We start from the raw sequence: 24,212 nt of genomic DNA on the forward strand, positions 1-24,212 counted from the left end.
TTCAGAGCAATGTCACTATAACTGGTGCATTATGGAATTTTGGTTCTCAAACCAGTACTCAAGGCCTTTACTAAATCATGCTTTACAGATTTCTTCCTAAAGATCAATTCCAAGCAATAGGAAAATCCAATCCTCCTTGACATGTTCAGTTAGACTGAGATCTAGGGGGGCTGCTAGAAAAAAAAAAAAATGAATGTACTAAGTTTCAAATTTCTGCTTTTACCAAGATGTCCAATCAGTTCTAAAAATATTAAACAAGTTTATTATCCTTAGAAGTATGGACAGTTGACACAAACCGCATAGAACCATGACTTCTCATGCAGCAAACCCACATTAAATTCCTTCTACTGCCAGGTGGAAGTGGTTATCACTTCCACCTGGCAGTGCTAGGGCCATCCGTTCAAATCCCAACCACAGCACTGCCTGCTTGGAGTTTGCATGGGTTTCCCCCAGATACTCCAATTCTCTTCCCACACTTCAGTCATGCTTGTCAGTTAATTGGCTCATGTCTAAATTGGCCCTAGTATTCGTAAGGATGAATGTGAGTTAAGGACTATGACCGAGAGAGAGAGAGATGGCCATGGCGTCTAGAAACTGTGTCCTGGCGCCTGGGTTCACTCACTGCCTCCCACTGACTTCAAGGCAAAAACGCCCCCCGTTGGCTGCAAGGTAAAACTGCCCCCAGTTGGCTGCAAGGCAAAAAAAGCCCCCATTAAATTATTACAGGGTTTTCTATAGCTCCATCAATTTACACACACACATATATATATATATACACACACACATATATATATATATATATATTTACACACACACACATATATATATATATATATATATATATATATATTTACACACACACACACACATATATATATATATATTTACACACACACACACACACACACACACACACACACACATATATTTATATATTACATTCACATCAGCCCCCAACCCTCCAGTATCGTGCAATCTACGATCCCTAACTCACATTCATACATACACATACTAGGGCAAATTTAGACAGGGGCCACTTAACCCCTTGGTGCCAGCGCCTCCCGCCACTTTAAGGCAGATGCTGGGAGGAGTGGTGGGGTTGTAGGGTCATGTGACCACCGCGATTCGCAGTCAAGGCGGTCACATGATTGGGAAAGGACCCAATCGAAAGAGATCAGGACCTTTCCGTGAGTACCGGACATGTGTGCTGGAAGCGCGCAGGGGGCGCACTCTCAGCACATATGTTTTTCTTAATTGCACACAAATGTGCGGCCGCTTGGCGTCAAGGCCCAGATAGCGGGAGGCCGCACATTTGTGTGTAGCCAGAGCGAAGAGGTTACCCTACCAGAATGTCTTTGGAGCATGGGAGGAAACCAAAGTACCCAGAGGAAACCCATGCAGGCACAGAGAGAACATGTACTTCAAAGCAAAAACGCCTCCCATTTACTTCAGTGCAAAAACACCGGTCAATAGCAATGTGAACACTTATTTCCGCATGCCACGTTACGCTATCACTTGCGAGTCTGGAACACACTGCTACAAACTTGCACAGGGCCCATTTCATAATGGCACTCAAAACACAATGCGTGTTTATCACATCTGTGTGAACCACCTCAATAGGAACACATAAAATCTAGCCTGTCATGCGAATCTGTGAGTTTGAAAATGCATCCAGAACCACAAATGTGATCCAGGGCGGCTCCATTCACATCTGGGCATTTTGGGATCATGGCAAAATCGCTGTGATTGCAAAATGCAGGTTCATGTGCCATTCTTTTCAACGGCACCTAAACCGTGGTGGATTTTTCCATGATTGTTGCGTGGCAAATTGCATTGCGTGAAGCTTGTTGCCCAAAAGTTGCCTTGCCGCGGGCGCTGACAACCCTTGCTACTCCTAAAAAAGAAAAAAAAATGGCTCCTAACTTTTTTTGGCTGGATCCTAGATCTAACGCAGATTTGTCAAGCCCTGCTATGCTGCATTTACTGATGCAATGCCAAATATACCTAAAGGTGACAAGGAGTTTGAGTGCATTGATTTGTATCTTGTGTTCGGATTCTTGTACTCAGCTGATATTCGCTTTCTGCTGCTCAGCCATTTTATGGTCTAAAACTGCTAGCAGCTGTTATAACTGCTGTGATGACATCACTTCACAACACTCAAATTAAATGAATGTGGTACTGTATGTCTTTGGGGCCCCATTGCCAAATCTCAGCTGGAGCCCCATGGGGATCTTAAGCTATGCCACAGGCAGGGTCAAGGGTTCAAGAAAACTATGACCAGTTTCTTATTATATAGATGATACTGACTTCATCTTGTATGTCGGCACAGGTCAGATTACTCAGAAAAAGACTGAGCTATGCAGGAATGCGTGTGTGGAGTAGACAAACATTGGCCCACATTACCCTGAGTTTTGCTAATGGATACAGACCTCAGTCTCAGCAACACAGACTGCACTGAGTATATAAACAGCTAACAAATATTCACATCTATTTTTACATGTGGAGGTTATGGCATGACTACAGTGTTGAAATTCCCTTGTGTATTACAGTACTGATATGTCATCATTTACACAACATACATGGTGTATTGAAACACTGTTAGTGGCGGCAACATCAAATAAATACCTAAAAATACACTAAAACAATGTATTTGTGTATATATTTTTCCAAGTCATTTTTATTTTTAAATATGCCTAATAAAGTAAAGATCCAGCAAATTAATAAGGACGTGTGTGTGATCAAATTTCTACAGTCATCTTAACAAGCAACTTCATTACAGAAGTATAGCCAAAGCTCTTTTGGCTATACTTCTATAGATCACAGGAGTACAATTAGTTCTGCACTCCTGTGACCTATTTTCAGCTGACAGCGGGCTAAAGTCCCAACCATATAGTCCAGAACCCTGGACCGGCCCTTGGCTCAGCCTCCTAGCGATCCACAGAGAACCTGAGCCAGCCCATCCCTCCACTGCCCAGCGCTCCAGTGAGCACCGTGGAGACTGACAGTCACGGCTCTCTGCTCAGAGCAGAGGAGGAGAACTGGGCAATTGTGGTCTTTGATCACTCAGTTCTCTGTGCAAAGCCAGCAGGGGACAGATGCAACATCGGAGTGATGCTGCATCCACCTAAAGGTGTGTGTGTGTGTTTATTATTTTAATACCCCGTGCTTCTCTTATGAACCGTTTCCTTACATGGCTAAGTAATATATTTCCAATACAGGCCTCATGCACACTGGAGCTCAACAATGCTGCTTTTTCAGGTGTATGATCTTTTTTTTTTTTCTAAGCCTCTAAACACCCCAACATGGTAACCTATGTGTCCATGCATACTATAGGCTTTTACATGCATTTAGAAGCAGAAAAAAAACATCACTTGTGCATTATGGCAGCAAAAAAATGCCTGATGCAGCTAAACAAATGTAAACACGTCTAAAAGTATGTTAAGGCTAGGTGCTTTTAGGGCTCGAATATTTTTTCATTTCAATGGCCAGAATGAATATTCTGGCCAATGAAATGAATAAACGCCAAAGCGTGACATAACCCGGTTTACAAGTGTTTTTGCAGCTGCTTTTCTTCTGCCAGGAGAAAAGCGTTTAGAAGAGCCCCAGTGTGCATGAAGCCACAATGTTGAAAAGTCTATCACACTTTTTATGAGTAACCTTTTTTATGGTATCTCCAACATCTATTAGTGTTGTTCTTTGTGTGGCCACCATTTCAAAATATGGAACAGGAATCTTTGCCAAATGCACAAAAATCATTGCCAATGGGGGGGGCGCATGTGCACAGGGGATGAATGCCTGGGCAGAGGCTCTCCACAATCCACCAGCTCTTTATTAGACAGGGCCATGGGAGAGATTATTACAAGCCAAAGCAACAATATTGCCAGCCCTGAACTACAGGTCCTCTCCTCTCAACTTTCTAAGCAGCCCCAGCATGAATATTCAGGTAACCCTATCATACTAGTGAGGTCCTCGGGATTACTGGACCAAGGCCTAGAGAAAGCGAGTAAATCTATCACCACTGAGCATAAGCAAGAATTCAGAGATCTAGGTGACCACATCAATATCATAGACAACTAAGCTGGACGCCACGGTATTCAGAATACCAATCAGATTTCTCAATTACATATAGAACTGAAGGAAGCCCTGGCGAAAATCGACAACCAGGAAAATAGGTCCTGAAGATAAACTTTCGAATTAGAGGCCTTCCTCAGTCCTATACTGATACCCATGCAGCAGTTATGGAACTGATGCGCTCCTTACTTCGTGATGTACAGGGTCATAAGCTTGAGTTGGATTGAGCCCACAGAGCCCTAATGGCCCCTCGTCCAAATGGGCCTCCCAGGGACATTATTGTGAAGGCCCATTTTTTTGGGATTAAGGAACAGGCTGATGATTAAAGCCAGAGAAAACCCCAACATTCAGATAGGAGGCCATGACATCCAAATCATTGCTGATATCTCACAGGCTACAGTACAGAAAAGATGAGCATTTAAACTACTTTGAAACCTCTCCAAGATCAGAACACTAAATATCGCTGGATGTTCCGCTTCCGCCTGTCATTCACCTACCGGGAAAAATCGCATTCATTTGCCACCTTCTCTGAAGGAGAATTCTTATTGCTACACGTGGGTTTGATTACTACTGCTCCATCTATGACACCACAGTGTCATTTACCTTGCCCAGAAGACAAAAACCGCCCAGAAGCTACTGCTCCTCTGTCACCACTGTGGCACAACACCAGAAGCCAGTCCAAGCAAAACTCCCAACCTCCTTGATGTGGTGGATTGGGATTGTTGGTCCCTACCTATGTTACATGTCCGCCTGATATATGGGTCCCCCCACCCATTCTTACTTCCTGACCTTAGTTTTGTCACGGTTGGATTTTGTTCCCCTTGCACAGTTGAATTATTATATTTTATCAGCCTGTTTGTTTTTTTTTTTTAGTGGCCTGCACAAATGCTGGAGGACTTATGTTCTCCGTCAGTTTGGTTGTTCAGATGAAACTCAGCGCAGGCCTTGTGCGTGAGTACTGCACTGCACCCCACTCCCGGCTCCACCTCTGCCTACTGCGTGGCTGACGTGGACCTAGACCCTTCTCCACTACTTGTGGACGTATTTAGTTTAAGTTTGGTGGTCACTGCGTCATGCCCGCAATTGACCTCCCTATACCGTATTTCATGATGCTCTGGAATTTATTATTCTGTTTTTCTTTTTCTCTACTTGCAGGTTCTCTCTTCCCTTCATACATCTCTGCAACAATTCTCCTTTTTCTTAGTGTCTTCATTTTTCATCTCCACTCACGCGACATCTGCTTTTTCTTGGGATTAAACTTTTGGATTACCTCCTGGTTACTGCCTCTCTGGGGTAAGTCAGCTCTTTTTTGACCTCTCTCATGGCCTCCAATAACGCACCCAAACCAATTATGGTCCTTTCTCATAATACTCAGTGTCTGAACTCGCCAGTGAAAACGTAGAAAAGCTTTCCATTATTACCATTCAGTGGAAGCAGATGTAGTTCTCTTACAGGAGACTCACTTCCCGAATACATTCCAACCCCCATTTTTACATGGCCATTATCCCCAATTTTTGCAGGCTAACGTGCCAGATAAGATGCGGGGTGTCGTATGTATATCTAAATGGCTCTCCTTTTCACCCCTTAAAGTTGTTCGGGATCCTAATGGAAGGTACCTGCTGGTGGCAGGAGAGCTAGAGGGGGAACAGGTGACCTTCAGCACTTACTATGCACCCAACACTGAACAGATAGCTTTTTTCCAGTCCCTTCTCCAGACACGGTCTCCACATTTTTGGGGGACTGTGGTCTTGGGGAAGGGGGGGGGGGGGGTGACTCGAATGTGGCTCTGGATTTGGTCTTGTACAAGACGAGAGCCCCAGGCTCCCGCCTTCTATGACCATCCAAAATTGGTACTAGGTTTGAGAAGTTACTATATCAATTTATGTTTGGCGGGAATTTCATACTTCCAGCCGCGGCTTTACATATTATTCCAATGTTCACCTAACCTATTCTAGTATAGACCACATCTTTATTCCCTCTCGAAATGTGCCCTTGTTTACCTCTTCTAAAATTCTAAAGGTTGCATGGTCTGATCATTCGCCTGTTATAGCCGCCTTCACTTCTATTCGCAAAGTTGCCTCAATTTATTCTTGGCACCTTAACGAATTGCTGCAGCAGTTCTTCGCCGTTAACGATCTGACACACACCTTGCCACAAACTAATTGGGCAGCCCGTAAAGCCTTTGTATGGGGTGTCCCTATTCAGCTAGCTTCCAGATATAAAAAAAAACCGCTCTAATATGCCATAGAGAGTCTGAATTTTCTGCCCTCCTTAAGGAACATAAACAGAATCCACACCTTGACCTTTGGAATAAAATAGAAGCCACTCTGTCTATGTCGTTGATGTATACAATCTTTTGGTATTTTTGTGCCTAGTCTGCATTCTGAGTTTCTACTGTATGGCCATTGGGGGCCTATAGTGCCACTGTTGTCTACCTATTTATATGTTAATCTTCAGTACGGCCAAAGCACTTCATTCTGCACCCGTGACCCATATTCAGCCGACTTCGCTGTTGGCTGATATCACTCAGTCAGTCCAGATTCTGGAGGGATCCTGATTTTAATGTCACGGTCCACCCAAATGCCTGTCCGGCAGCTGGCTCAGCCTCTCAGCATACTACTAAGAGCAGAGAGCAAATGATTGACAATCACCCACTTTCTGCTCACTGAAGACAGAGAACTGAGAGATCAGTGGTCTTTGATTGCTCAGTTCTCAGCCTTGGAGAAGCCAGGAGACAGATGCAGTATCGGATCAATGCTGCATCCACCTAGGTGAGTAGAAGGCCTCATGCACACAGGATGATTTTACAGCCGCTGTTAGGGGCGTCAGGCATTTTTTTTTTTTACTGCTTCCAAACGGCCCTCCATGTTATCCTATGTGTCCAGGCACACAGAGACTTTTAGAAGCTATTAGTAGCATTTACCAGCAGGAAAGAAAAAACCCCAGGGCCAGTGCGTTCCAGGAGCAGCAGTATTTTGCCAGTAAACGCTTCATGCATGTAAATGCATGTTAACACTGGGTGTGTTTAGCGTTAATTCATTTCAATGGCCAGAATAAATTATTATTCTGGCCAATTAAATGAATTAACGCTCAAGCACTTGACGATTGTAAATGCGCCTAAACACGTGTAAAAGTGGTAGGCGCTTTGACAAGCGTTAGGCGTTTTTTCTGCCAAACGCTGCTGCCAAGCGGAGGAGCATTTTAAAAACAGTCCTGTGTACTTGAGGCCTAAATGTTTTTTTTAAATTCCCGAATTTCTCTTCTAAACAAACACTAGTGTGCTTTATGCATGTGCACTTCTTAATTTAAATTAAACTTGAATTACGGCAGTGCCTTGTGACATGTGATAAAATGTATGACTGCATCATTTTATTGCGATGCACACCTATGCAATGAGTTGTTATAAACAGGCCCTATACAAAGCTAGGCTTTTTTGCCACGCTACCCAACCAGGCTGGTGCAAACAAGCCCTTAGATCTATTGTTTTACACATTTTAATATGAACAAGCGAACATTAAAATAAAATCTACAAAGTTAACTGTGGTTATGAAAGCTTTTTAAAGGAAAGCCAATTATTTGTACAAAAAAGTCATATGCACAATAATCTTTTTTTTTTCCATTCACAATGGCAATGACAATGAAATGAAAATGTCACAGATAATTTTAATAGAAAGTTTTTTTTTAGAACTAGTGCCAATTTAAGATAAATATAGAACAATACATAAATTAGTGAAATACCAGAAATCCAGTTGTTTCTGCTATCTACAGAACTGGTACTATCCTGAGAGTCCTTCTCGAGTTTAGGGCATTTGAAGTTTTACAGTTAGAAAATCATTCTGGGCCAAAGAAAGTCATAGCATGAAAATTAGACATCAATAGAAATGAGGGTGTTTCATTACCTTTTGACTATCAAAGGTTCAAGAAGAAATAAGAATAGGTACAAGTAAAAAAACTCTAACACATTTTACAGACCCATCTATAGGCCCCTGTCAGCTGGGCAACACATGGCTTCCATCCTACCCTGTTTATCTGTCTTCTGGGACTTCACGGGCATTACATATTTAAAAAAAACAAATTTAGTTTCAAACGTCTTTTGCTTCAAGTCATAGAGGAAGATAAGCAGAGGGTATGTGCTTTATTGTCCATCTAAAGACATCTACAATACTACTACGTAGACAAACAATATTTTTTATGACACCGCTTTCTATTTTCTATTTTAAAAGAACCCTTGAAAGTGAGCTTATTTCGACTTTTCCAAAACACCAGAATTGGTTCGACACGGGGAGGGTTTTTTTTCTAGAAAAGATGAGATACTTTGGATTGCTTTACATGGAAACATTATGCTGGATAAAGTGTAAAATTCTTGCCACACAGATTTAAAACTCCCAACAACCAAAGCGCACATTAAATCAAACAATGCATTTCACTTATAAATAACACAAAAAACAGCGCAAAAATTAAATAAATAAAAATAATCACAAATAAATAAATGTCCGTGCAAAAATATATATATAATATTTCAAACATAAGTCCTTATTTTCCCAAAAGGATTTTCAAAACAATGTTCCAAAATGTGCTTCCACCTAATCACCACGTGAAAAATAATATTGACCGCACTCACCAGATTGAGGTGAGTAATAAGCCTCATAGGATATAAGGGATCCTATAGCCCCTCAGGAGGAACTCAAATCGTCTTCACCCTGCTTAGATACAGCAATCGACTCCACTCTACTTCTCCATGGAATCCTCAATAGTGTGCAAGGAAAGAAAGGCTACATAGTGTAATACTGCCACTCAATACCATATAAATCGATAGAATAAGGACACTCACGTTTCAATAAAATAACAGGCCTTGTTTAATAGCCTCAAAGGAACAAGTTTCAAAATTGTAAATATAGGGATCTCATGCTTTAAGGATCACTGTAGAGGATGACCAGCTTTCCACCTCAAAAATGGCTGCTTGAACCGCAAAAGTCGGCCGTCTTCTTGGCCTACGTCACTTCCGGTATTTGGAACGCACGCCGACTTTTGCGGTTCAAGCAGCCATTTTTGAGGTGGAAAGCTGGTCATCCTCTACAGTGATCCTTAAAGCGTGAGATCCCTATATTTACAATTTGGAAACTTGTTCCTTTGAAGCCTTTGAGGCTATTAAACAAGGCCTGTTATTTTATTGAAACATGTGAGTGTCCTTATTCTATTGATTTATATGGTATTGAGTGGCAGTATTACACTATGTAGCCTTTCTTTCCTTGCACACTATTGAGGATTCCATGGAGAAGTAGAGTGGAGTCGATTGCTGTATCTAAGCAGGGTGAAGACGATTTGAGTTCCTCCTGAGGGGCTATAGGATCCCTTATATCCTATGAGGCTTATTACTCACCTCCATCTGGTGAGTGCGGTCAATATTATTTTTCACGTGGTGATTAGGTGGAAGCACATTTTGGAACATTGTCTTGAAAATCCTTTTGGGAAAATAAGGACTTATGTTTGAAATATTATATATATATTTTTGCTGCTCCTAGAAGCGAATACTGTTTTCCTATGTCTCCATGCACACTAGAAGTGTTTTTCAAACATCAGCGTTTTCCTGGCAGAAAAAAAACGCTGAACGCTCCTAAATGCTACTAAAACAGTTTATTTCCTTTGTGTACTGTAAACCCGCTAATAAAGCGCTAATGCTCCCAAACGTTACTACAAAATGGCACAAAAATGCTATTATCAGCGTTTTCATCCAGCATGTTTTCTAATGTTTTTTGAGCTCATAAAAAATGTTAGTGTGCATGGAGCCTGAAAGTGTTTTACTACACCCATTCAACAAGTGCTGAGAAAAAAAAAAAAGCCAGAAATCTTGTTAGCTGATAACTTCCCGTTCTTTCTTCCTCTTGGACAGTTATCAGTTAGAATTGTTTCCAGCTATCTCTGTTGACAACAAAAAACCTCACCTTATGTTATAGAGAGGGCAGGGGCGGACTGACCATTTGGAAACTCGGGCACTGCCCGTGGGCCCGGGGTCAGTAGGGGGCCCCATGAGATGCCCCTGGTACCTTTTTCATAGGCTTTTTTGAGTTTAGGCAAGGACACAGGGGCCCCATGATCCCCTATTGCCCGGGGGCCCCATGAGTTGTCAGTCAGCCCCTGAGAGAGGGTGAAGTTAACACACTGACTGACTGCCTAGAGTGACACTGCTGCTTCTAGATATATTAAGTTTGCCACTCTAGCTGAGAAAGTATGTTTCTGGCAGGATCACAGGATTTTGAAAAAAAAAAAGTGTGAAAAAAGTAGCCAAATTTAGTCACCAAATCGAAGGAAAGGAAAGTTGGAAAAAGTTTAATCTTCTCAGGTTTAGATAAGCATTAATGCGTCAGAAAATGATAAAACAAATGATTCTGCTCAGCCAGGTCTAGGGATCTCGGCTCCCCTGTCAGACAACACAGCCAGATCCTGTGCCTCCCTGCAAACTACACAGCAGTTAACAATACAGCCTTGTCCAAGATAAACTGGTAGCCCCACGAAAAGCAGCAGAGCCTTAACTGGTTTTAAGTGTATTCCCCTTTCCACTTCCAGTATGCACACAATTAGAACAGTCGGCTAGAAAGACAAATTCAGGTACATGTGTTCGCTCTTTTAAAAAATAAATTCAGTCATATTTTAAGTGTTTATAATGTTAAAAAATATTTTTGATCCATCTCTTCAAATATTAGAACTGTACTTGTCATATATTAATATTATGAATTATGGAAAAAGCCTGGATGATCCTGCCAGTTTCCCTACTTCCTGTTGTAAACTGACCACACTAAGCATTGAGATACAGGCACACTGTGCAAGTGCACAGCATTACAATCTTTCATAGTATGCTTTGAGCCACGACCCATCTGCCCAGACCTTCCTTTATTGACAGAGGCTTCCAGCTGGAGCATCTCTATTGAACTTCAGACAGCTGAAACGGCGCAGCCTTTTGGAAATGCAACGTAAACAGACTACATTCCCCATCTATTAATGTACCCCACTGCCTCTACACTGAAAACTAAGCAATCAAAGACCACCAATCACTTATTTCTCGGTCTTCACTGAGCTCAGAACAGGGACTGTGTTACCGCTCTCTACTCTGCCCTCCAGTGCTCACTAGAATGCCAGGCTGTGGAGGGGGCAGGAGCCCCCTTTGGCCCTACTTCTCCTTTAATACACACTGCAGATTCAATAACACACTGCAGTTCAGTGATATCGTATGAGTGGGCCTAATTGATATGTATGATTTAAACTTCAGAATTCTTAGATGTGAACACATCCTGAATATTTTGGAGACTGTATTTACTGAAAAGGTAATCAAAGAACTAGAAAGAAATGTCTTACCCCCGTTCAGAATTCAAAACAAGGGCCCTTGGCTTGTCATTTTCTCCACGTAAAACAACACCAACGTATTCTCCAGTCAACCTGTTGACATTGATGCTATTGGTGGTCTCACAAGTCCAATACAGAGTGCGGCTGTACACATCAATGCTCAGGTCATGGGGCTGTTTTTCTTGGGTTTGGCTCTGGTTTGGAGTAGATACCACGGCAAGGGGCTATCAGAAGGAAACAAAAGACAAGTTTAAAAACTCGACAAATGTGCATAGTCTAATCATATCCGTGTTTTAATGTTTTCAGCAACTCTTATCATTCATTCACACAATGCCAACGTAATCCTTAAGCTGGGTACATACTAGAAGTTTTTTTTTTTTTCGTTCAAACGAACAGGTTAAATTGAAAAAACAAAACCGGAGAGATCGTCAGACTTGTTCGTGTGGCGATCTTCCCCAATGTGTTTTAATGTTTACAGCAACTCTTATCATTCATTCACACAATGCCAACGTAATCCTTAAGCTGGGTACATACTAGAAGTTTTTTTTTTTTTTCGTTCAAACGAACAGGTTAAATTGAAAAAACAAAACCGGAGAGATCGTCAGACTTGTTCGTGTGGCGATCTTCCCCAATGTGCTATTTTATTCTGAAAAGGAACTCCGCTCCAGCCAGAACACATTGATCAGCAATTGGCTGCCAGCGCTGATCGGATGTGGTTCCGATGCTGGTTTTCCAGCATGTCTGTTCGGCAAGAGCCGTTTTCATAAAAACAGAAAGCTGCACACACAGGCTGAAAGTCAGACCGTTTCCACTAAACTGACCAATTTCGGTCCACGTGTACAAGGCTTTAGTTCTTTACAAAGAAAACAACCCATTCAGATCAGCCCCTGAAACCACATAAACTTACAATCCAATACATTTGGAAAGAATTTACAGGAGATGACCACAATAATGAGACAGATAGTTGTTAGTTCCCAGAAATAAGGGTTTTTTATATTCTAATCTTTGTCTCCATTGGGTGAAGGGCAGAATATAATTACGAAGACATATATGACAGCGAATAATGAGATTTAATAAACGTTAAAGGAGAATATTGTTTGTCAAACAATATTTTGGCATTTGCTTGATACTGGGGAGTTAAACCACCAGTGTCACCAAATTTTAGAGGTGAAATCACAGTGTTCAAGTCCCCAAGACTGAACTGCCAAAGCCATCATGAGAGGGTCCCACTTTCCCTGTTTTTTTTTTTTTCTAATTTTGTACTGTGGACAGCGAAACAGGAGTCGTTTAAACACTGCAGAGTGCCTGGGAACACCCAAAACTCCATGAGAGATAGGAAGCAGGTGTGGGTGACCCATACTAGTCATAAACTTTGTCTACACCTGCCAGTGGCAGTTATACACTAATACTCTTCTTCTCCCATCACCATGGCACAGGGAAGATCAGAGCTCACTTTGACACAGATTTTTGTAAAATGTTGGAAGCAGTCCACGTGCAATAACTCCTCTGTCCAGGTCATAAAATGTTTGATAGTATTACAAACAATACTAAATAAGAAACATTACTTGCAAATATCAAATACATTTTGCCAAAAATTATTAATTTCACATTTGCGGTCAAATTTGAGAAAACCTCACTATACATTTGTTATGGTTCCATTCACAAAACATGCCTTGTCTGACTGCAAGGTTTTTTGAACAATGCTAGAATGAGCCCGTCCTAAGTCTGTCTTCATTGACATACAATGCAGGAAGCCCAGCCTCTAGACTTTTAACCCTTTGTTAGGATAGACTGTGTTAATTTTTTTACAATTTATAATGAAGATCTGCCTGCAAAGTACACAATGTTAATTATGGAAAACACAGCTGCTCAGCCCCCTCAAACAAAGGGAACTACTTTTTCTTGATGAAGGGTCCACCATAAAGCATTAAAAAAAAATGTAAGCTGCAATTCTTAATTTTTTTTTTTTACATTATGCTTTACTGCATATACAGACTCATTTAATTGTTGTGGGTTTAATAACACTTTAAAGTGATATTAAAGGTTCAATTCAAAAACAAAACAAATGTTAAACTTACCTGTTCTGTGTAATGGTTTTGCACAGAGCAGCCCTCATCCTGTTCTTGCTATAGGGGCACTGCTGTGCGCTTGCTCCCAAGCCCAGCTCTCAGCCTTGCCCTCTCCTCACTGGCTGTGATTGACAACAGTGGCAGCCAATGGTTCCCGCTGCTGTGTATCAGCCAATGAGCAGAGAGAGACCCAGGGCAGCTGAGGCTCCCGTACACATCGCTGGATCAAGAGGGGGTTCAGGTGAGTATTTGGGTGGGTTGTGAGTGGTTCACAGGTTTTTTACCTTCATGGATATAATGTATGAAGGTTAAAAAAACTTCAGCCTTTACAACCACTTTAAATTTGTATGCAGCACATTGAACAGTCTTCATTAAAGCAGGAAAAAACAAAAAAGGTACCTTGAGACATCAACACCCTTCCAAACACTATGTGCTAACAATATATATTTGTGTGCTGCACTCAAAATAGCACGAGTCCAGGTCTGTGAACGTTCTTAGGGGAAGTGATGTACTATGTTTCTAATAGCAGTGACATTTCTGCTGTAGAAGAAACACAGACATTTGAGTTCCCTGCAAAAGAAACGATTAATCTGTTGCCAAAAATAATTAAATGTTTATCTGAAAATACTAATTTAAGCATCAGCCACTACTCCCCTAAAATATTTTCACACATTATTTACTATTTTTATCATTGGCTAAGGAAGAACAACTACCCAGCACTTCAAACATAACGAAAAAGACTTGCTGGCCCAAGTCCCACAGATGTCGCTGACCTCACAAACAGCACAAAGGACACAAGGATGAATGCTGATCAACTGGCATTACTCACGGCTCAAGATTAAAATATGACAGAGAAGTGTTGTGAAGGGATTGATAATGTGCAAGGTACATAGTATGAGGTTTGGATTTACCAACCACAATACAAACATTACTGAGGCAAGTGTGTGATGATCTATATATGAAGTTTAAAAAGTCCAACTCCAGACATAACTTTCATTTTTTGTAGTTTAAAAATGGGCAATGACATATTTTGCCCGATTTACTGAAATGTAAAGAGGATCTTCACCCTTGAATCAAAAAAACTAAACGTAAGCAGCTACAAATACTGTAGCTGATGACTTTTAATAAAAGGACACTTACCTGCCCAGAGATACAGTGCTGTCTTTACTCAGGCTGGTTCATTGCCAGTTTTCAGGTCCCATGCACCGGAATGTTTATTAACCTCCCTGGTGGTATTCCCGAGTGTAGCTCGGGGTAAAATGTCAGTACCAAAAGCGGTAACCCCGAGCTACACTCGGGCTTACCATGTGGCGCTGCATAGGGATTCCCTGCAGAGCTTACCTTGTCCTGCGCTCCCGCGATGTGTCCCCTGCAGCGTCCCCGGCCATCTCCTCCGGCCGATGCTGGCATCCGGCTTCTGTGTTCCGGTCCCTGTGACGTCGGGACGTACGGGCGCCGCCGGTGGTGGGAAATTTGAAAATTTTAAAAAATTTAATTGTTTTCCAAATTTTACATAGTAAAACATTGCTGGTTCAACCCATTTCACATACATTTTGTCCCTAGTGCTTTGTCCTGTGCCCTGCCTGCATTTTGTCTGTTCTTTCTGCCTGGAAACTGAGAAATGTCCATGGCGTCCAAAAAGTGTCCCTTTAGGTCAAAAGCGGGTTTAGATCAGCTAGAGAACAGCGATAGTAAATCAGAACCACTTGCAGAATTCAGTGATGATTCGTGGGGAAATTCATCAGACACTGAAAACGATTTTGCGACTTTGCTCAGCAATGTGCGAACTTGGCGCTCGATTTCAAATTTCAGTGTTTTTGGTTTGATTATATTATTTTTTATGATTATTTATTAAATTATAATTTATGATTTTGTGTTTCAAATTTTATCATACCCGGGATGTTTAATAGACTCTTGTTGTTTTTATTCCTAAAAATTACAGCCTGCAATAAAAAAACTACATATTTCCATGCAAAATAATGGTACCGCTTTCAGCACCAAAAATCTGAAATAATCATACCGCTAGGGAGGTTAAGGTAACCTGGCTGTGACTCCTTATGGCTTCAGAACCGGCTTCCCGCTGCGCTTTGTGAATGGTCCTGCTGCCTTCTGGGACCCGTGACGTGTCCCAAAAGTCTGCGGGCATTGAGAGGGGGTCCAAAAAGGGAGCAGGTACCTGTCAAAACTAGGTACCTGCTCCCCACAAAAAATGTTATTGTGCCAAATGTGGAGGGCGGGTGGGGGTTGGGAGGGGGGGGGGGTGGATGTAAATGAATCTTCCCCTTGAGGGTGAAGCTTTAGCATTGTTTTATACACTAGCACATCATTTTGTGTGGACAAATCATATGGCTACAGTATTTAGGTGTTCACAATGCACACTGATACATGGGCATGTGCTAAAGTGTATATCTGTGGAATTTAGAGAAAAACATGGTTTGCTATAGAATGTACACTCCTGAATCTCAACCAACACGGGCTAAGCCAAGACATTCCTAAAATAAAAATGTTATTCTCTTACATTTCTGGGTCTAAACACTGTTAGCATTTTTACATGCACATATCATGTAGGGAAAAAAAACAAGTGTGCAAGACTATCATTAAAAGAGACTAAATATTCATAATCTGCAAAACTTAGCAACCATAAGTAGTTTGTGTATCTTTGTGCACAGAAGTTTGAGCACCAGCCGTCGTACTAGATTTCATATACCAGTGTTTGAAATTTAGACTCAAATTAGAAATCTTTTTCTACTGGTACAAGTGACATGCCGTCAAAGGATAAGTTCACCTTTGGGAACATGTTAAACATTCCACCCATTTTTAGGGTGGAATATGTAACATGCATAAAAGAGTGGAATATGTAACATGTCTCCACTGCTGCAGCCGCTGCCCTCTCTTCCTGTGACAACAGTACAAGGAAAGTTCCCTGTACTAGCTGTCACTTTTTGAAAACGAGGTACAAGCACACAGATAACACAGTCTGCAGGAGACCTGCATTGCACTAGCGATCTGCTGGTCACTGGTGCAATGCTTTACAGGCCCCAAAAGAAAGAAAAAGGAAAAAAAAAAAAAAGGTAAATGCACATTTTTTGACCTGCAAAAAATGGGCGTTTATATATTTATTTAGTTAAAGTGAGCTTATCCTTTAAGCTTGGTGCATGCACATTTTACTACGTAATGAACTTTTTTTGTTTTTAGTAAACATGAATTCCGTAAATCACTTTATAGGAACAGAAAGTGTACTAGCTGTCACTTTTTGAAAATGAGGTTCGAGCACACAGATAACACACAGTCTGCAGGAGACCTGCATTGCACCAGTGATCGCTGCAATGCTTTACAGGCCCCCAAAAGGAAGAAGAAAAAAAGTAAAAGCACATTTTTGGACCTGCAAAAATGAGCTTATCCTTTAAGCTTGGTGCATGCACATTTTATTACGTAATGAACTTTTTTTTTTTTTTTTACGTAAACATGAATTCCGTGAATCACTTTAGAGGAACAGAAAGTGCGAAAGCAGCATTGTTTGGATGGTCAGTGCACACTGGGACTACGCCTTTGAAAAAGGTACAGTGTGCATAAGTGCCATCTAAACTAGCAAAGCATTTTATGGATAAAATACGAAGTGCTTTATATTGCTGTCATTTTTCATGGTAAGTACATTGTACATATGCTGTAGAGCAAAGGTTTCATGGCAGAGACAATGAAGGGTACCACAACTTCTGGCAAGTCTGGCAAAGGCTGTAGAATAAACAGGTATCAGTTTTCAACTCTTGCAGAAGGAATCGCACAAAAGCCTCTACTGAAATCTACAAAATGTAATAGATTGTTTATTTAGGCCCTTGCACTTCATAGTTGTTGGAAAATCTAAGACTGTACTAGGATTGTAAAATTAAGCACGTTAAATTTAAAGGAAATTCTACAAATAAATTGTCAATAGCAACTAATATAATGAGTGAGGTGTGTAGTTTTGTAGGTCGTTTTTCACAAACTAATGTGTAAAACAGATTTGAACCAGATGAACAAATAACATAAAAAGATGTGTACAGAAGACCCTACTTGGCAATTAACTTTGTGTTGTTTATTGGTTAGAGTGAGGGTAGACTGATACATAAAGAATGAAGAAGTTCATTTACAGCTGTAAGGCCTGCTTCACACCAATGCAGTGTGTGTTTTACAATGCGTTTTTTGCACGTGCGTGTTTACTACGTTTTGCTGTTTTTTCAGTGTTTTATTTTTGTTTTTGGTTAAAGGGGAAATGCTTTTATTGCTGGGCAGAATATCAAAGCAAAACTAAGCAAAACCGCACTACATGCGTTTCAGCAGCATCTCCATTGAACTATCTTGTAGCAAAAACGCATCCTTTAAAAAAGTCTCTGACCCTTTCCAAAAATGCAGCAGCTCAAAAAGCACTGATGTGAATGTTTCCCATAGCAAACCATGTTAAATGGACTGTATTGCGTTTCTGTAAAAAGCAGTTAAAAAAAAAAAAAAAAAGTATTGGTGTGAACCAGAGCTTAGTCTGCATACTTTATCCATGTATGCAGCTGTGCAGTGATTTGAGGAAATACAAGAGCAATTCAGGTTGTAGCTGACACACCAAGGGTGCATGGTCTCCTCTTCACCCCCCATCCCAAGAGGTCCATCTGTTCTCTGGCTTACACCCATAAACGCTGGCATCCTTTCAACCCATATTTATTTCAATCGCAATACTATTCGCATGATGGCATGTTTGTTTTTAGAGCGTGTGAAATACCAAGCATGCAAAACTAATAACTTCAGGACCGGCAAAAATCCCTCCACACAGGAGCTAGCTTTCATTTCATCCCAACGGGACTATACCTTTGGGAGAGGTATAGTGCGCTTTGCAAACATTAACTGCAAGCATGGAAAGTATAATGAAGGTTAAAATATGACGTGCCTTAGGTCACTGCCATTTTTCATGGAAAGCATATTGTACATACACAGCTAATATTGATGGCAGAGAAGATGGAGGTTCTACAGGAACAATAACGTATGTTGGCTATTGACCCGCAACCAGCACACATGATAGGAACAGTATAAAAAGTCTGAACTATTTTTTATACACCTTTTGCTAATGTTCTATTTAAAATCAACAATATCACCATATAAGGTATAAACGTATGTAGTTTTCTATAAAAGGTTTACTATTGCTACTAGATCCTTAATAAAAAGTTTTTTTTCAATACAATTACTTTAAAGTAGGGGCATAACTAATGTCTAGAACCCAGGGCACATGACCCTCACCCTGTGTGTCAAGGTTGCCCACACAATACCTATAATCTGTGTGGTTATTCGATAGTGCAGATCATAAGCAAAGGCCTAGAGCAGGGATGTCAAACTCCATTTCATCACAGGCTGTATCAGCATTATGGCTGCCCTCAAAGGGCCTTCTGTATCTGTAAGACTAGATGTCCAGAGCACCCCCCCCCCCCCCCCAATTACATCAGATGTCAAGAATCCCCCACAACGTGCACCCCAGAGCTGGAAAGCAGAAAGGGCAGGGTCTGGAGGAGGCCAAATGGAGGAGTGGAGTCAGATACCAGAGTCTACTGAGTGCTGAAACCAGGGGAGGCAGAAATGAGGGGGTGCTGCAGCTGTTGAGAGGTGCTGCAGCTGAGAGGTTTAAGATTTGGCAGAAGAGTTCTATACTCCTCTCTGCTGCCAACTGTTGAGACAAGGTGGGGGCAGAGACAAGGGGGTACTTGTAAGAGAGGTGCAAGGGCCACATGAAATGGCCTGGAGGGTCGGATTTGGCCCACAGGCCTCGTGTTTGACACCTATGGCCTAGAGCCAATCAAAGTATCTCTGTGATAGCCAATCCTAGTGATCATAAATGTAATGACAGCTTGTGTTTACATTTGACAGCCACTGCTGCCAATGAAAATAGGCACACTGACAACCAAGTATATACATCTTTCTTAGGGCTTGTTCACACTTGTCTAAATGTCTAACTCTTACCAAATGCTCCTATAGCTTTAGTATAGGCGTTAATGAGCTTTGGTATGGGCTTTAGTATGGGTGTTAGACTGGCTTTTTACAAGCATTAAAAATGCTCCTCAAACACCCTATGTGCAGTTTTGAAGCGTTTTACAAGCGCTAAAACCACACCACAAACGCCTATAACAAACTGCAATGTTATTAACGCATCGCAACCGCACCCCATATGCCCCGCAAATGCCTGTCAGCGCGTTTGTGGAGCATCACTAGAGACTTGAATGGGAATCGTTGAAATGCTTCACACTGCTTCTGACTCAACATGAGGCTTCAATTTTGAAGCGACACGTTGTTAATGCTTCATGTTATGATAATGTGACCAGTGCTGTGTGCTGCCCATAGTATAATTTGCATAGGCGCTTGAGGAGAGTTAAAAATGCCCCTCAAACGCCTGCTTTCAATACCAGTGTGAACTAGGCCTTAAGCAGATTAGTTAGCATAGATATTAGGCGGGGAGAGAGGACAGTTTTAATGCTAGTTCGAAGTAAACTGTAATTCCACTTTAACCACCAGTGACGGCTACAGCATGGTTGTCCAGTTCTGGGAGGGAACGCGCCGTCCCGAGCACCCGACACTCTCCGGCACTACGGACACAGCTGATCACATGATGAGGTAAAAGGACAATTACACAGCAGATCAAAATGTAAATAAAATTGCCAGTTATTGGCAGCACTTTTCTCATGCTGTCACAGCGTGAGCCAAGTACTGGAGATAACCTGCAAAGGACACAGAGGACATCTGCACTGATGATCAGTGCCCAGCAGTGCCACCCACCAGTGTCCAGCAATTCCTCCCTCCAGTGCCCAGCAGTGCCACCCACCAGTGCCTCCTCATCAATGCCCACTAGTGCAGCCTATCAGTGCCCATCAGTTCTGCCTATTCGTGCCACCTCATCAGTGCCCATCAGTGTAGCCTTAACACACATCAGTGAAGGAGAAAAAATTACCTGTTTGCAAAATTTTATAATAAAAACAAAAGAAAAACTTTCCCCAAATTTGTTTGCTTTTTTTTGTTTATAGTGCAAAAAATAAAAAACACCCAGTGGCAATTATATACCACCAAAAGAAAGATCTGTGTGTGTGAAAAAATTGATTAAAATGTCATATGGGTACAATGTTGCATGACCGTGCAATTGTCATTCAAAGTGCGACAGCACTGACAGCTGAAAACTGCCCAGTAGGCAAGTGATTAAAGACTGCGAGCAAGTAGGCTCTTTATTGCAAAAAATACATGCAATGTCTCTCATGCAATAAAAAAAACCTACCTGCCTGCTCACAGTCTTCTTTAAAATGTAAACCAAGGTGTCCATGCACAGTACAGTTTACATTCTGCCACAGATCCTGGGTGCCTGGATGACTTAACTCCTGCGCATTCGCAGGAGTGAAACCATCTCCATCCAGCCAATGAAAATGGCCACAGTCCGGCACCCAGAAGAACCCAGGTAGAAGAATCTGGCGCCAGTGAAGGAAGTCAAACTGTTGAAGTAGGGTAAATATCTCAAACTTTAGTTTTGCTTTAGGGAAAGGGACATCATATCATTTTTGCAGACTTTATTCATGGTGTATATAAAAATAAGAAATAATAACAATAAACAGCGCCCTCACCTGTGTGCCATCATCTTTGGCCCTCTTAATTACATTCTGCCGTCCATCCACCCAGTAGATAAGTTTATCTACAGGATCATAGCTGATAGCTTTGACATTTCTTAGGCCATGGATTGGCAGGATGATATCTGGACTCTGCTGTTCATCCACTAACATCCGATTGATGGCGGTCTTCTGGCTAAAGAGCAGGAAATTGGTGGGCACTGCAGGATAAAATGAATGATTAATGCAGTAAAAAAAACACATTGACAAATACAATTGGTGATTCAGCAAATTTGAGAGGCTTATTAAATTAAGCAGATCAGAAAGCAGTAACTCTGAGTAAAAATTATTCATGCATTGCAAACAATTACTTCAGTTTAGAAAGCTAGCAACTGGGGCGCTCGTGAGCAGCGCACAAGGATGGCCGCTTGTTAGCCGCGCACCTGCACCGCTGGGCACATAAGCTCCTTCCCTGCCTCCTGGGGAGCCTGTTCTGTCCCCCACCCTTGCCCTCATCCTCCGCTGACCCCCTTCCCCTCCGCCACCTATGGGGAAGAAATCAACGGCCTCCAGCGCTTGATTGCCGATCCGGTGATGCGGCCTACTCGCCTGCAGAAGCCCCGGCCTCAATTTCGGCCACTTTCCCGTTGCTACCCTTGGGTGGCCCGGACACCCCATTGGACCTGGAGAGCCTGTCTGACATCCCTTCAGACCTCCCACAGCCCCCCTTGTGGCACGCAGACCTCCTGGCCAGGTTTAAGACCATGCTGCAGCAGTAACTTCACACCGCCACCTCCAGACTAGCGACTCATCTCATCAAGGAGACTTGCGAATTGGGAAGCCGCACTGATGTTCTTGAAGATAAGATGGACGCAGCGGCTACGGTGATCGAAAATCATGAACAGGACCTTTCAGATCTGAGAAGAGAGCTTGACGCGGCTCTCTTGCATCTGGAAGACTTTGAGAATAGGTCCTGTCGGGGTAATCTTCGCCTGCGTGGTCTGCCCGATGCCATCGTTGACCTCAAGTCCACTGCTACCACGCTTTTTCAAGAGCTGGATCCAGCGATACCGATAGACCGTCTGGAGTTTGATCGCATTCATCGGGCCCTGTGTCCATGGTCTGGTTCACATCCTCCATCTCAGCTGGGGCGTATATGGGAGAAAGCTGGCAGCTGTAAACGCTCCCTCCCTAGTACCCCTCCATTGTCCGGATCCTCCCACTTCGATCCAGGTTGAGTACGGTTAGATGAGTAAATGTTATACACTTTTCAAATGGCTTGCTCCATTGTCGTGACTCTCCACGTTTCTGATGGGGCAGAGACCTTGACTGGCCCTTGTTGGGAGAACTTTTTGTATGTTTTTTGTTTTACAGTTTGAAATGTTCTTCTATGCAATACTGGTCTGTACTGGTGGTGATCCTCGGTCCACGCCGGCTCCTCGCAGTCCAGCTTTGAGTTGAATTTTTTTTCTGGGGTAGGTGATAGGTTTGTAAGCTTTGTGTCCTATCTCCTTTTTTTTTGTTTTGTTTCCGCTAATTTTACTGTTATACCAGGATTTTGTTTATGCGGATCCCTGGCTCATTATTTTTTTGTTTTTTGGGGGGGGTTATTGTGCCTTTTAATATATACCAGGGGTCTTCCTGGTTCGTGGTCCTATGCCTTATATGGTTGGTGCCGGCTAATGCCTCATCTCTATTATGCTGATATGTCTGTGTACCTGTTTACATTTTCTTTATATATTATGGTGTCATATTATGCATTTCTTAAGGTCCTGTACTTGACGTTGTCTTTTTGCCTGTTATGTCCCCCCCCCCCTTTTTTTTTTCTTTCCTTGCTTCCCTTTTTCTCTCTCCTTTTCCTTCCCCCTTTCTTCCCCTCCCCATGAAGGTTCTTTTTGTATTATGCCGTTTATGATGCACCCATATACCCGGTGGTAGAGCTACCCCCTATGTGTGTCCTTGCGGTTGGGACGCAGTTATTTATTTCCGGGAACTTATATAGCGCCGTCCATTTACGCAGCGCATCACATATATATTGTACATTCACATCAGTCCCTAACCCTCAAGGGGTGTACGATCGAAGGTCCCTAATTTACATTCATACATACACATACTAGGGACAATTTAGACAGGATCCAATTAACCTACCAGCATGTCTTTGGAGTGTGGGAGGAAACCCACGCAGGCACAGGGAGAACATGCAAACTCCAGGCAGGTGGTGCCGTGGCTGGGAGTCGAACCTACAACCCTAGAAATGCCAGGCGGACGTGCTAACCATTTAGCCACTGTGCTGCCCATTCCACTGATTGTGGTTTCGTTACACTACCTTAGAGTGTACATTTTCTTTTTCTGTCTCTTGTCTATTTTTTCTCCTTTCTCACGGATCTGGGGCAGCCCAGGGTAAGGTTGCATTTGAGGACTGGACCGTTATTCTTAGCGTATTTTGGCAGCTGAATTCCCTTGACTCAGTATGGATTTAAAACCTTTGAAGATTTTTTTCTCAAAATATCCATGGTTTTAATTCTCCGACCAAGCGTTCTGAAGTGTTCCATCATCTTAAGTCCCAAGAAGTGGATGCAGGAGACAAGGTTTTCTCAATCCTCCATGGCTTTTTATGTCTCCATCAGCCTCTGTCAAATATGCAGGGTTTTTTTTCCTCATATTTCCCTATTTTCAGGGGCACGAGACAAGGATGCCCACTATCACCTGCTCTTTTTGTTCTCGCTCTCGAACCTCTAGCTGCAGCCATTCGAAATCACCTGAATATTTATGGTGTCCCCTATGCCGGCACTCAATACAAAGCCAACTTTTATGTGGATGATGCTCTTTTGGTTTTAACCAATCCTCTCATCACTCTCCACAATCTTTTTTCGACTAGATCTGGCCTTTGCATCAATTTGTCTAAAACTATGGCATTGAATATTACGCTCCCTGCCGACCTGGTTGAACAGTTGCAGACACAATTTCCCTACCGTTGGGCATCCCATTCTCTGGCTTATCTTGGCGTTACACTTACTACCTCCTACTCTGCCTTATTTTCGGCTAATTATTACCCCTTACTGCGCTCTGTTACTTCCCTGCTTTAATCTTGGCAGTTTCCTTTTTAATCATGGATTGGCCAGATACATGCTGTCAAGAT

The 24,212-nt window shown here is 42.2% G+C and overlaps 1 protein-coding gene across 1 annotated transcript in view; it reads right to left on the reverse strand.

Moving 5' to 3' along the window:
* The window catches only part of LOC149441589 (low-density lipoprotein receptor-related protein 5-like), a 202,042-nt gene that overhangs the window by 45,571 nt on the left and 132,259 nt on the right, over window positions 1-24,212 (reverse strand). The window contains exons 12-13 of the mRNA XM_089657151.1: window positions 21,092-21,294; window positions 11,422-11,633 (exon numbers count right to left, since the gene is read on the reverse strand). Of these exons, the coding sequence (XP_089513277.1) occupies window positions 11,422-11,633; window positions 21,092-21,294 (415 nt within the window). The remainder of the gene's footprint in view (window positions 1-11,421; window positions 11,634-21,091; window positions 21,295-24,212) is intronic.

The sequence above is a fragment of the Staurois parvus genome, unplaced genomic scaffold (genome assembly GCF_062004578.1).
Source record: "Staurois parvus isolate SC_StPar_1 unplaced genomic scaffold, SC_StPar_1.0 ptg000970l, whole genome shotgun sequence".
Taxonomy (NCBI): domain Eukaryota; kingdom Metazoa; phylum Chordata; class Amphibia; order Anura; family Ranidae; genus Staurois; species Staurois parvus.